Source organism: Monopterus albus, unplaced genomic scaffold, assembly GCF_001952655.1.
Source record: "Monopterus albus unplaced genomic scaffold, M_albus_1.0 scaffold269.1, whole genome shotgun sequence".
Taxonomy (NCBI): domain Eukaryota; kingdom Metazoa; phylum Chordata; class Actinopteri; order Synbranchiformes; family Synbranchidae; genus Monopterus; species Monopterus albus.
In genome coordinates, this window is record NW_018128149.1 from 588,673 (window position 1) to 603,661 (window position 14,989).

The 14,989-nt window shown below is 44.1% G+C and overlaps 1 protein-coding gene across 1 annotated transcript; it reads left to right on the forward strand.

Annotated features, from left to right (window-relative positions):
• Positions 1–1,001: 1,001 nt before the first annotated feature.
• Positions 1,002–14,184, forward strand: nrn1a (neuritin 1a). Its single transcript, XM_020621885.1, has 3 exons — positions 1,002–1,313; positions 8,778–8,925; positions 10,643–14,184. The coding sequence occupies exons 1-3, from the start codon at positions 1,259–1,261 to the stop codon at positions 10,869–10,871; spliced, it is 432 nt and encodes a 143-aa protein (XP_020477541.1). The 5' UTR covers positions 1,002–1,258; the 3' UTR covers positions 10,872–14,184.
• The last annotated feature ends 805 nt before the right edge of the window (positions 14,185–14,989 follow it).

The window sequence follows — 14,989 nt, forward strand, 5'->3', positions numbered from 1 at the left end:
ATGTTAAGGTGGACGTGCTGCACTGAAGTGAACACAGTGGTACGGGTGTACCTAATAAAGTGGCCCGTGATTGTATGTTGCTTTAAAAAAGCCTGCCAGTGGCCTTCAGGCATACTTTACTATTTTCTGACATGTTACACACTGATCAGTCCAGCTGATAATCAATGACAGTAAATGTAGCATGTATTGATCATGAGAAGCAGGACAGACGGTCCATCTACAGAACCTTGGGCGGATCATGACAGGAAGGGCCCCTGGGCACAAACATGTAAAAGGCCCCTGGTGCACCGGATGGAGACATGCAGCCATGTTTGTGTTTTGTTGTTTCTTTGTGATCATTCAGTGCATCTTTAACCACATTTTGTATCATTTCACTGGGTTTGCATTGTGTTGTGTGTTAGTTGTTTGGTGTCTCTTTGTGGCTGTTTTTCTTTTAATCTTATTCATCTGTTTGTAGGTGTTTGTGTCTTTGTGGACATTAGCGTCTGGTAGCTGTTTTTCGTTCTTGCGTATTTTGATGAGTTTTTTTTAATGCCACTGTGACTGACTGATGTCTTATTTTGTCTGTTGCGTGCCTGTTTTTTTTGCAGGTGAAGACCAGGCCCCCAGCCTCCAGGGGCCCTGGGCATGTGCAGGCCCATTCAGAAATCACACCTTAATAAATTCAACCTTCCCTGAGATTTCTGTTACAGTTACCTGCCACAAAAAGAAATGAAATCAGTTTGATAAAATACATCTTAAAGCATATGAACTGAAAATCAACGTAACAGGCCTGAGAGCAGCCGGACTCCTCATCACAATGGGCACGATGGAGGAGCTGATGTTACATTTCAAACTAATCACTGATCAGTCACAGCACCCGGACAGATGCAGGGCTACACCCGGGGCTTTTGGGCCCAGAGGGCAGTTTACTGCCTGGTAGGGAGCAGGTCGGGAGGGAGAGAGCCAGAGAGAGATAGGAGGGGCGTTCTCTCTCTCCTCTTTTTTCTCTGTCAGACGCGTAAAACCAGGCGGGAGGCGCAGAGCGGAGCACGACAGAGATCAGGAGCCAGGACGGAGAGACCAGCGCACGGAGGGAAGAAATACACTGATTAAAAGAGTAGGACAAGAAGGAGTGGGAGGAAGAGGAGGAGGAGGAGGCCTCACGGGCTGTTGGATGTACAAGGCGTGCGGGTGTTTCGCGGGGAATGCGCGGCTCCTCCTCAGCTGCTCTGCAACTTTCTGAGTCTGTGCTCTCATGGTGAGGAGGACGTAGAGGATGGGAGTAACCTGGTCCTCCAAATGCCTGGCACTGCTTCTAGCGCTGCACATAGGTGAGTAGCCACCACCAGCTCTAGATTTAGGAGGACGACAGACATTTTATTTCTTTATTTTTGCACAGAAAATCGATCTACTTGTGTTGTTTGTAGAACCACAAGCGTCATTTTGATTTCAAACACATCGCTGTAAGGTTAAACGCTCCGTTCCGCGGTAGCTTCGGCATCTTCACTTTTATTTTCTGTATCAGCTTTCACTCACCAATTTTATATTGTTCTTATTTCTGATTAAACTTCAGACAAAGGGAAGAAGAAAATGTTCTGCCTAGTTATGAGGACCTTTAGGTTTACCAGCTCCGAGTCCTTTTTAATTGTAACGATGTTTTTTGAACTTGTATTTTATCCCCGTCAGCTACGTGAGCGGCTCGTTTTAACGGGGCTACACTTTACATTAGGAGTGTGTGTACGCGCGTGTGTGCGCGCTAACAAGGGGAATGCCCCCTCCCTCCGCCACTTCGTGTCCTCCTCCCCCATCGCTCCCTCTCGACACCTCGCTTGTTGTCCCAGACCGGAGACATTTGCTGCATTTTCTCACCTGCAAAACTAAATTAATTTGAGTTTTCAAATAAAAATAGAGCAACAATAACAATTGTTCTGGTTTTCTGTGGGTCAGATTTTATGGATGGAGATGTTTTAATTTGGGGTGTTACTGTAGATGTACACAGGACAGAAAAACGCCTTTTTGAATGCCTGCAGTTCGCCCTTCATTTCAAATAAACATGCCAGGAACTAGACGTTCACATCCGGCCGTGCGGGAGCCGCAGTGTGCCAAGCTGCAGGCAGCTCTCTGGGCTCCGGGTTTAAATTCATCTTCAGCCTATTTCAGCTGCTGTACACCCCGTTTGTGTTACTGGGGCGCAAACAAAAATCAAGACAACGAAAAGAGCGAAAAAGCCTTAAAATGTAAAGTGTTGCTTTCGTTCTTTACGTGCTTTGCGCAAATTCGACCACGCACCCGCCTCATGCACGGTGGAAAAAAAAAGCTGCACCTTTACGTTGTTTGATAGAAACTAATGTTTAAATGTGTCCTTTTGATTAGGCTTGGTTTTAGTGCAACAGCGACCGACGTGCGTCGGGAGAAGATGCCTCGAGGATCCGTCTATTTATCTGGACGGAGCAAATAAAAAGCTGCAAATATTTGAGCTGAAACAAGGGAAATATGGAGATGGTTTTCTGGTTTTCTAGTGTTGCATTGCATAACGACGCTGTGGAGGCGGACTCTGCTCCGTGTGTGTGCGTGTGTCTGCGTGCGTGTGTGTGCTGCTAGCAGAGGGAGATGCTGAATTATTCAAGACGCAGAATCCTCCTCGATGCTATTGTTAGAGAGAGGGGTGACATTCACAGTCCGGGGCTTCAGGAGGCAGAAAGGAGTGAAATCTCGTTAGGAATAGAAACAATCGATAAAACATAAGAAAAATAAATGTGTGTTTGTGGCTCGTTTGTTGGCTGGATGTTGTCACACTGACATGGAAGGAGACAGAATCAAAGCAGTTCACTGGTCTGAACGCGGCCTCCGCTCCTCCCTGATCGGCTTCGTTCGCGCCGGGGCCGTTTCGTTTCTACGTGCACATTCTCCAGCTCCAGCTGTGTTTGCACTATCGCCTTGATGGTTTATTTTAATTGTTGCGTGATAAGCTGCCTGAGCCGAGGCTCGGCGCGCTGCCGCGGCGCGTCACCGAGGCGTCTGATTAAACACAGAAATGAACGGGATTGGTGTAAAACCTAGAAAGAAAATCTATTTGTCACTCACACGTCTACCAGGAAGGCGCCTCACTATTTTGTGTACATTTTCTATTTTTAATACAGATTTTAAAAACGAGTTTCACAGGTTTTGTGCATTTTTGTTGCCAGATGGTTGTAATTTGTTTTTAAGCGCGGAAAATGGCCTCGTTTGTCGGAGGTGGGTGTGTCCGCGGAGGGGAAGCTACAACACGCTGCTTCTGGCGGCGATGCACTGCAGGCAACGGCGTGTGTGTGTGAGTGGAGGTTGGGTGAATGAGTGCGAGCGTGCTTGATGGAAGCCGTGAATCAAAGTGCTGTGCGCGTCTCCGTGTATGTGCGTGTGATGAAATGGTTCTTGTTTTACTTAAGAATAAAGGCAGAGAAAACCAGACCAAACAACCGGATGGCAGAAGGTGAAAAAGCCCAGAAAGACGCACGAACAGGTGACAAACACTGACAGAAACCAGTTCCAACAACGTGCAAATAAAAATCCCAAAGAAGTGCGTCTCAGTGTTTGCTACCTTTAGATGAGACGGGAAAAGTGTCGCTTTTGCACCTAAAATACAACAATTTAGTCAAAATCAAAAGTGACAATAAAAAATTTTCCCGTGACTGAGCTCGGTTTCATATGAATAAATCTTTAACAATAATAAACATTAGAATTAAAACCTTTTAAGGGAAAACGAAGAATCACAATGTGGTGACCGATGGACGCAGGGACCGTCCACCGTGGTGACCTTACGTGGAACCGACTGATTGAAAAATAGTCAAAATGCTGCAGAGACAAAGCGGGCGGACCGTGCACGACTCTGTTGCAGTGATAGCAGCCAGTTAGTGTGAGATGATGTAATGCCTCCCACATACAGTGATTTTTTTTTGGGGGGGGGGCTCTCATTCATCCACAGATTAAACAGTAGACCAGCACAGTGCAGCTCCACGCGCAAAACACTGGCGCACGGAATAAACTCTGCAGCTTAATCCTTTATTTATACAACAGTTACTACAGTCTTACAGAATAACTACACAGCAGAGAGATTTTTAAAACGTGTATAACAGCGCGAATAAGATGCAGCTGGTGTCGTGTGAAAATGAAAACCCAGGAAGTCAAAATGCAGTACCAAGTACCAAAAAGTACCAAGAACCCATTGATACTATTCTGTACATCAGATGAATCATCAGTGAGTATCACGTAAGACACAAGTCCTGGTGAGAGTATTATGGGATGCTGCCTGCAGAGTCACCACAGGAGATGAATTACTGTCACATGTTGGAAGGTCAGAGTAAGCAGGTCCCATCGGTCTCATAGCAACATCACCAGATGAGCCAGTACACACCGAGTATGACAGAGGTACTACAAGTGATAAAAGAAATACTGTGAGTCAGTGGTGGAAGAAGTACTCCGATAAATAACTTCAGTAAAAGCAACTTTACCATACAGGAAAAATAATCTGCTACAAGTAAAAGTCCTGCATTTAAAATGTCACTTAAGGTACAAAAGTATCAGCATCCAAATAAACCTGAAGTACCAGCAGTACCAGTACTCATCCTGCAGAAAGGTCCGTGTCCCAGTAATGTCTCTGATACTGGATCATAGTGACTGATGCATTACTGTGTTCATCACTTTAATGCTGCAGCTGCTAAAGGTGGAGCTGATGGTAACTACCTTATATACTTATACTGTGAAGTACTTTACATCCTGCTGGGTAGCTGGTGGATTTCCCACTGGGATCAATAGAGTCTGATGGTTCTACTGGGTTTGGTTTGACTCATATCAAATACATCTAGTGCAGTAAAAAGTACACGGGTTGTCTCTGACATCTAGTGAAGTCAAAGTGTGAAGTAGCTGAACATGGAGATACTTAAATACATTCATTCTCTACCGCTTAGTCCCTGGACGGGGTCACCAGAACCAATCCCGGCCGGCAATCGGGCAAAGGCGGAGTACACCCTGGACAGGTCGCCAATCCTTCGCAGGGCTAACACATAGACGAACAACCACACACACACACTCCTATGGGCAATTTAGAGACACCAATCAACCTAAGCTGCATGTCTTTGGACTGTGGGAGGAAGCCAGAGTACCCAGAAAGAACCCACGCAAGCACAGGGAGAACATGCAAACTCCACACAGAAAGGTCCTGGGTGGGGCTCGAACCCAGAACCTTCTCACTGTGAAGTAACGGTGCTAGCCACCCAGCTGCTTACTTAAATACAGATATCTCAAAATTGTTCTTGGGTACAATACTTGAGTAAATCTACTTCCCACCACTGCTGTTAGTACTACAGCTGATAAATGACTCTGTGGCTCTTTTTACACGATAGAAATACTGTAACTATAATAGTGATGCAAGGTGAAAACTCCTTTCTGTAGAAAGTTAACCTGGTTCCAGCAGCTACATTACAACAAAGTACTATAAACCACAAGTATAACATGGCAAATACTGTAGGAATATTATTCAGTAAAAATCACAGTGGGCAAAGGTACCTACAGTGTAATATTACTGCTCTGCCACATCTCACTGCCGTGGCCCTGCAGCGACCTCCCCACCAAACACCGCCACCTACTGAGCAGGGGAGCAACTAACGAGTTCTGTAAACAACAACAACAACAACAAGTTTGCTGTTTCCAAGCAGACTCGTGTTGTTGTTGTTTCCAAGCCTTTCAGGCTGAACGTGGCCCCCAGAGTCTGTCCCTACCCTGCAGAACGACATGTGGACTGTCCGCTGGATGACATCATTCAGCTGGCCCCATGTCGGAGGCCACCAGGGGCCACCGGGGGTCACGTTTTGTTCCCCCAACCTGACCTCCTCCTATGACCACTAGAGACCGCTGCCCCTCTAACATCAACAAATGTAGCCTATGGATATTTGGCCAATGGTTCTATTGGAGAACAGTCTCGCTGCACCTGCTCAGGTGTTTACCTGCCCACAAACAGGAAGCTCGGCTGAGCTTTGCTGGTTGATATAACGGCGGTGAACAATCCCCACTGCGACACACTGCTGAGGAAATGAAATGAAGAAAGAAAACTGAATGAGCAGCTGCTGACTCTCACGCCTCTGGTCTTGTTTATGAAACAAGTGCTTCAACCTCCACAACAATATATTTTGTTTGTTCTTCACCTACAAAATGTCCCATAGGAGCCTGTCAGCGGCACGCACACCGGGCTCTATTGTCTCAGCAACAAACATAAACAAACACCAGTTATGAAATGGTCGCAGGTCGGTTTGGTTTGGGCCAGTGCTTCATTTGTTAAGGGAGCAGCTTAGAGCTGTTCTGTGTTTGTGGAGACCAGTAAACCACACAAGAAGACATGTATTTGTAAAGTTCATTAGGACTGCGAGGCTGTGGCCTTCACCCTCATGTCTGGGGACTCATATACTCACCATTAACATTATATTCAGAATGTTGCAGCAGCAAACTGAATGCACTCCAGAGACTAGGTCATGCACTAACATTAAACACACGCCTTCTTCGCTCCTTGCTCGACCTGGAAGTCGTTCTGGTCAAGCAAGGAGCCATAAGTGAGGACACACCAGAGCGTCCTTCTCTGAAGCCTTTTACAGACCGACACGCCTTACAGTAAGGGCGTATCATGGGGACATCAAATAGTTCCAAACATCAGCAGCAGCCCATAAAGTTACATTGACTTGGCTGCTATTTTCCAAAGTAAGAAGCTGAAATCAAAAGCAATAGTTAAACTTGTGGCATTTTAAGTTAGCGACCTGTCAAAACATGTTTTACAAACTTTTTCATTGTCTCTCTCAAATAACTATTAGGTACCGAGCTAACTAGATCAATTAGCTGAGCTAGCTACAACAACAGAACAGAAGGAGTCTGCGAGGCTGTGCAAGTCAGTAAAAATAGTAATCCTCTGCCAAATGCTGCCGTTCCCTACAGAAAACAATGGATAGACTGTTTGGAAGTGTCTGAAGCTCACCAGTCACATGACCTGCTGTTGTTTTTGACCCCTCACTGTCCCAACTCTTCTAACTCCAGCTAATAGTAGCAAACCTGAGACAGACATTGTCCTGCCATGGACATTACTGAGCCTCTTACTCTGGGTCCAGTTCTCTGGTATTTTCCCACACGTGCATCTTCACAGTGGAACTTTCCAGTGATTAGACTGTGCTGGGTGGAAAACAGTGAACAGTGAACAGCTCCAGCGGCTTTTGGAGGATGTGATGTGAAGTGCACATTGCTCGTGGATGTAGACCTGGTTTAGATGCTGCGTTCAGGTCAGTGACAGACTTTCAGCAGACAGAGATTCTGCAGTAGCTGTCTGGGCGAACAGATTCCTCCCTGGTCTTGCTCTAACAGCCGTGTCTCATCCTACACGTCATGCTGTGTTAGTCCTCGGTTTGACTGAGTGGAACCGGACAGCAGGCGTGTTATTATCCAAACCAATCAATCAGGCTGATCGCCTGCCTAACGAACCATGCACGCACACACACACACACACACACACACTGAGTGCCCAGAGGTCATGTTAAAGTGTGTGTGTGAGCAGCTGAGAGGGGGAGGGGGAGGTGGAGGCGTGCCAGACCTGGCAACCCGTGGAGGGTTTTATAGTTGGATTTTCTCTTTGTTAAAGTGAATTAGGGAGGTGACAGACACAGCCTCATTACACACACACACCTCCCTCTCATGTGCACAGAAATCTGAATATATTAGCACGTCACTTTGCAACCAACATGTGAGATGTTGTCAGTTCAGCTTCTCAACAAAATTATTCAGTCCAAACCTGACAAGGAAACACCACAGGAACGTTTCATGTTTTATCATGTTCACGTGTCAAATGTACAGAAGCCACTCATGCCTTTTGGAAACATTTAACCTGCAGGAGAATTTCTGTGGGTTTCAAGTGGATTACCCATTATCCTTTTTTCATAAATGGAACAGTAGTCGACGTGTGATAAAGTCACACTGACTAAATTTGTACAGCAATAAGAACAAAGCAGACCAGACCTGCACTGAGTTGTCAGTTTATTAGGCATATTTAGGTACTGTGCAGTCTGATCCCACAGCCCTGCAGTCAACACCATCCATGAATGTACTAATGTCCACATTTTCCTCCAGATGTTTCCAGGAGGTGTCGATGGAGGCTGTGGTTTGTGCTGCTGCTGAACTGCACTCTGCTACGTACAGAGCTGCGGGGCAGCTGGAGCAGTTTGAAAAGTTTCAACCTGAATTTTAAATATCGACACATCATTGTATTACCCACGGTTCTCAGTAATCCCACAAACAGAATTTTGGTGATGGCCTCTCTCAGCCAGCCTCTGTGTAGATGATCTGCCTGCTAATTAAATTAACACGTTGCTGCAGAGAACATGACTGACATGTGTGGTGTGGTTGTAAACTGAGACAGTCTGACATAAAACACTGAAATAAAATAAATACTCAAAGTATTCCTATAGATTTGGACAATGCTAGCACCAATAATGCCTGATAGGAGACAACTAATCAAAGTAACATACTGAAACAGCCTCTCACAAAATCAAACAACATTGATGGTTTAAAGTTGGAGAAAACTGATCAATGAATTATGAACGATGAAGGTAAAGTCCTGATATCTGGTTGAAAACAGATACTAAAGGTGACCCACGGTTCTTTAATGTACATTTATCCTTTTTTCTCTTCCCTCCTCATTACCCATCATCTCTTTCCATCTCCCATCTCTCCCTCTTTCCTTACCTTCCTCTTTACTTTCTTTGCTCCGCCTCTTCCTCCTGCCCCCCCAGTATCTGTGTTGCAGACGGTGCTGGTCAGTGCTGGTCAGTGTGACTCGGTGTTCAAAGGCTTCTCAGACTGCCTGCTTCAGCTGGGGGAGAATATGGCCAACTATCCCCAGGGCCTGGATGACAGCGACAACCTGCACAAGATCTGCACGTGCGTTTCCTGCACAAACACGAACACCTTCACGGGGGGTCGGGGGGGCATGTTATGATGTTATCAGCAGCATCACTCTACAATATCATGTCACAGATGGTCTTACCATGAGATGCGGGTGGACTGAAGCAGGGGCCTGAAAATGATACAGACATACTCTTGAAGCATGTCCTTTCCCATGAATGGCCTTTCCAACAGTTTCTGCAAAACCACTATAAACTAATTTAGAAAAATAGAAGTGTACCTCTTATTTTAGCAAAAGAAAATCCATCCATCCACTTTTAGTTCAATTTGTTGCAACATTAAATTTATTTCAATATAGACGGATAAGAGTTGGAGGTCAGATCCAGGGGCCCATTGTTGCCCATGGCTCTTAAACTACTAGGTCCACACCTGAATCCAAACTAACGCTGCCTTTACAAAGTTCAGTCAAGGTGTCAACAATCCACATTTCACTAAATCAGCATTTGTTGCAGGACTGATCCAACAAAAGATAATATGAGTATTTTAACTGCAAGCCCTGAGGGGAAAACTGAGGTTTGAGGGGGGGTGTGCATATGTGCAAGGCAGGGGACTTGCTAGCCATCTGACACCCACCTCCCCCACCCACCACTCATCCCACCCACCACTCATCCCACCATCTATGCCGGGTGGCACCAGATGGCACACTGCAGCAAGAAGCCCCCACCCCTCCGTGCACACCCATGATTTTTTAATTCAGTGACAACTCCATCACAGTGGTGTCGAGGCGTGGCAGGAGGAGCGCGTTAATATGCCTGCACACATGCACACACCCACATTAATTGCTCAGAGATATAGCTTTGACAAGGCTTGGTTCAGGGGGTCAACATCAATAAGGGCAGATTGGAGGATTGGATTAGATACGTGGTGTGTTTGTGCCGCAGCAGGCGTCACCGAGCAGGCTGTGTTATCTTTACACCAACTGGGAGGAGAATGAAAAGAGGGAGAGCGGAGCATGGATAGACAAAGAGGAGAAATAAAGCAGAGAAAACAGAAAATAATAATCAAACAAAAAGAGGACAAAGGAAGGAATAATGAGTTCAAAGAAGAAAAAGTGGGAGGTTATGCTTCACTATGAATAAAACATTAAACCAGCAAGAGCATGAGAGGAAGTAAAACAAAGGTGGGCAGTATACCGAATATGTGTACCTGTGGATGTACCCACTTGTGTTGTGCCACAGATCTGGAATGACAGAGAAGTTAGATGGCACAAACAGATGGACATGAATCAAGAGAATGTGAAACTGTTAAGTGTGTTTTGCTGCCATGAGGCTGATGAACAACATCAGGTTAATTTAACATGAGCAGACCAAACAGAAAACTAACAAAGGCCGTGCACTGACAATTGTTTCAGGTAGCTCTGGATTGTGTTCTACCACTTACACAGGGACGGTGACCTTGTCCTAGTCTTAGTCACCCGCATTCTGCACTCGTTCCTCACTGAATAGATTCACTGGACACTTCATGAAAAGCCAGCACAGTCATGTGGTCAGAGGCTTCACCATACTTTAGTTTTGTTTTGCTGGCTATATAAACTTCACCACCTATGTCTTCTGCTCACTGTGTTTTCTGTGGTGCCAGATTCTGGGATGACTTCCACTCTTGGCTCTGGCTCCTGAGTATCTGAGTCTAAAACCAGCCTCCCACTACAGTCATAGCTTGTGGTGTTAATGCTTGCTGTGTTTTCTCCTGCCAGTTACTGGGATGACTTCCACTCCTGTGCCACGACGGCGCTGGCTGACTGCCAGGAGGGAGCGACGGACCTCTGGGAGAAACTGAAAAAGGAGTCCCGCAACCTGGATTTCCGTGGGAGTTTGTTTGAACTCTGTAGCGGTGGAAACGGAGCCCCCAGATCTGCTGACGCCAGAGGCCTGGCCTTGGCCCTCACCACACTGCCCACCATACTGACTTGGCTGGCGTTTTAACAGAAACAAGGAAAACACACAAATGGAAAAAAAGGAAAAACTCAAATGGAAAAAAAGAATACATACTGAAAATACAACATCAAGGATTGAGTTTGAATTCATCACCAGAAAATTACACCCAGAATGGATTTTTACTACGACACGGCCGTGCAGCGGCATCGTCCCCTCAGGCACCTGCAGAACATCTTACTGCAGCGCCCATCCAATCACAGGCTGACCTGACCCAGAGGTTGATAACATGAAATATTCAACACGCCGTTGATCTGAAATGATGACAATGATAAAAATTGGATGGATCCTTGCCTGCTTATAATTGTGGAATTACACAGTATTAAAGTCAACCATGAATTATTGATGTTTAGTAGGCTAGGTCTAGACAGCACTGTGTGACTGCTGGCTGCTGACACACTACCAGGCTAGGGTCCCATATAGCCTAAGGCACACTTGTGTAATGTGAGGCTAAGCTTAAATCCACAAAATCAGTAAGACAAGCTGAGGACTAGAGCCCATTTCAGGCCGGTCGCCTCATTTTCATTACGGACAGTTTTCCCTTTTTTACTGCACCAAGTTGACCCTGTTGGGCCTGGTAGGTTTGATGGTGATGTAATATTTGTATTCTCATTGGCTGTTTATTGTGTACAGACCATGGTCACACCAGCTTTCATCATCATTTTGCACAAAGTTTAATTCATTTCACTGGTGCTGTCACAGCTGTGGCAGAGTCAGTTCTGTACAGTATCCTCTTATACAGCTCCATGTTTACAGGATGATTCGACAGTACAGACCGTGGACCCATGTAGCACAGCTTGCAGTCAATCATTAGCCTGCTGAAAGTGTTCTAAATTAATAGTGTTTTACTTTTGGTTGCTGAGCAAGCTAGCTTGCTACTCTGCTAGCTACCACTTATAAAATCGATGCCACACTGAGAAATCTCACCCTGGCAGGTTCTGGTGTGCTCGTAGCCTTATTTATCCCCACTGCGCTCTGAGGTGCAGGGATGTAGTTGGGGGTGTAAAGCCTGCTTTCCAATAAAAAAGAGCTTAGACTGATGTTAAACTGCATGAAGCCAGTTCAGACAGTCTCTAAACATTTCAGGAAATGAGCACAAACTCTGATATGTTGATTACTGCTGGTGAGGGAAAGGAATAAGGAACAGCAGCAAGGAAGTAGACATGGCAGTTTCCCACTTCTGGTACCATGGGTTGTTTGTTACAGATTTCCACCTATGAAAATTGTTTAATTGGCTCAAGAGCTGCTGTAGTCCAGACTCATGGGATTTTTTAACAGATAGCAATATAATTCAGGTCAATATTTGGGCCTCAAGTTTTGTTTCTCTACACCTGGTTGCTCAGCCCACATACAGCACGACTGTCTGATGCTACTTCTACACCTGGGCCATTTCTGGCGCGCAGGTAGAAAATCTTCCACTGGAGGATAATAGCCGAGAGGGGCCCTACAAGTATATGGGTCAGACATGGGCCATGGATCCAGGTGTATACTGAGCCAGAACCTTTTACTAGAAACATTTTGTGATCTTCTGCAGTAGATTCTGCACTGTCAGAAAGTTGCTCATACTGTTTACCACTAACAGTTGTTTGCCTCAAGTTAGCTAACATTCTAGTTTAGTAGCTAAATCAATCTGATGAAGGGTAGCTCATAATTCAAATTAAACAGTTAGCAAAAATGGTTCAGTTAGCTAATGTCACATGGGATGTAGCTGCTAATAGTTTAGTTTAGCAGCTAAAACAGACTGAGATAGGTTAGCTAAGAGTTTGGCTACTAGAAAGGTTTGATTAAGCAGTTAAAACAAAACCAGTTGGGTTAGCTAAGAGTTTAATTTAGCAACTGCACCAGAATAGGTTAGGCCGGTTAACAATAAATCAGACACCGTGTGGGTTGGCAGCTGAATGACACCGTGTCAGGTTAGCAAAGCATTTGTTTAGTAGCTAGAACATGTCAAGTCTGGTTAGCGCCAGTTTAGCGTTTATAACATGAATTATGCAAATGGATGGATTACACGCCAGATCAGATTGGGTTAAGTTAACTAACAGGTCAGTTTAGCCGTTAGCTAAAAGTTAGCACAAAGCAAATGCTGCTAATGATCTCAAAGAGTTTGATTTATCTTTTATATATTTAAACAATACAAACGTCTTCTTCAGGACCACATTCTGGCATTTAAACCCAAGCCATCAGAGTTTAAGTGAAATTTTTAATGAAGTAAACCACAACAGGTGTGGACAAGCATTTCTGTCTTTTCTTGCTTGAATCTATTTGTGTCTTCAGACAATGTGCTTATTTCCTGAAATCTCATGGTCACTTTTGACGTGAAAGTAGAAACACAAAATCGACTTTAGTTCACGTCAGTGGTGGATTTCCTAACATCCTTCTGTCCTGCCACATCCCTGCTCAGCTGAACCATGAGTGAATATTGAATGAGTGAATCTGTGTGCAAATCAATTACTGAAGGAAATAAAAAGTTTTTGACAAACATACAGCAATATAAAGATGTGACGTCATAGCCAGTGTAGCTAAAAAAAAGTTAAAGGGTGATATGACTGTTGCCATTAAGCACAAACCCCATTTCCATGCGCCAGTGATTCATACTAGATGACCTTAGAGGCGATATATTTTAGGTCTGTATGTTAGATTAAAAAGCTGAGTCCCAATGGTACAGTAGCATTATAAACTACATAAATACAGTAAATTAAATTCAGATTGTTTATTTGCTGAGGTACAGTTGTTTCCACTGCCTTCTGACAAAAAAATGTATATTTCTGTTTGTTGGTTGGTTGGTTTGTCTCTTTGTTTGTTTACAGGGATGTTGTACAACAAAAAGAACTTAAAAATTGACTTATTCCAAAAATCTAACAAAAGAATATGTATATCAGAATGAGTCTGAGAAAATAAAAAGTTCTATTATAAGATAAATAGTTTATCCCAGACAGTTTTAACAAATTAAAGATGAATACTTTACAGATTATAGGCCTACAGAGATATTTAAAAAATAAAAATAAAGATTGCTAAAATAATAAAGAGTATTAAATAAATGGACTCATGTTTGAAAAGAAGTGTGCTGTCATTTTGATCGGGGGATAAAATTGTGGTTTTATCTACTGAGTTTAGTTTGTGCATCGGTGATGACTCCTCACACAGTGGGTTCATGTTGATGAAGAGGAGGAGGATATGAGAGGTTCACTCTTCTGTCTAAGGATAATCCAAGATGGCAAGACCTTCAAAGCCACCTTCATTTGATTTTAAAACACAAAGTCTTTGTGATATTTAAGATGAACAGGATGCAAGATGTAGTTGCAATCCTCCAGGAGGAAATATTAAACCAAATGATCTTAAAATATTTGCATAAAAAGACTTTTGTGATTTTTAAACTTTTCCTTTAGTAGCCTATTTTTTAAATTGATTTTATTGTTTTCTTGTATTTAACCAGAACCGTTTGGACCCGCCATTTTAACTGATTGCATTTTCTTATAATTTGTTTCTAGGCCTACAGGCATTTTAACAACAGTCCTGTTAGAACTCCTCAGAGCCTTATGTGTCATGTCGCCCACCCTTTACTGTTTACACAATATGTCTGGAACATTTCCAGGCCACTGATAAAAACCGCGTTTTTGTATTTTAAAGTTTTTTTCATGCCTTTTTGCTGGAATATTCTTTTCATGCGGCATAGTTTTTGTGTTTTTAATACTATAGTCGTGTAATTTCGTTATGGTTTAATAAAGCGCTTGCAGATTTTTATCAGAGCTGCAGTTTGCGTGCGTGCGCGTGCGTTCCCGGGGGAAACGCATGTTGCTGCATGAATATGGATGCGATGTGAAGTGATGGAGAAAGCGGCTGCCAGGCAGCTCCTCTCAGGCCAAGTGAATAAAAGAATGAAAAATAGGAAGGATGGGAGGTGGGACGCCTTCTGTTTGCCTTCGTCACTATTTCACTTCTGATGGGAAGCGTAAAAAGAATCGCTCCTGACGCAGAAACTATTAAGTGAAAGTGTTTGGAGATATTAATGAGATGTTGGGCTATTTTTAGCTCCGTCGTTATTGATGGCTGTATTTCCTGTAAACCAATAAGTAGGCTGCACTTCTCTCTCAAAGACAGAACTGGTCTAA

Bases quoted from the DNA above. Each gene is read 5' to 3' on its own strand.
- nrn1a (XM_020621885.1), top strand. From the start codon at position 1,259: ATGGGAGTAACCTGGTCCTCCAAATGCCTGGCACTGCTTCTAGCGCTG. The intron at 1,314-8,777 runs GTGAGTAGCCAC...CTGCCCCCCCAG, and splicing joins GCTTCTAGCGCTGCACATAG to TATCTGTGTTGCAGACGGTG. The intron at 8,926-10,642 runs GTGCGTTTCCTG...TTCTCCTGCCAG, and splicing joins AACCTGCACAAGATCTGCAC to TTACTGGGATGACTTCCACT.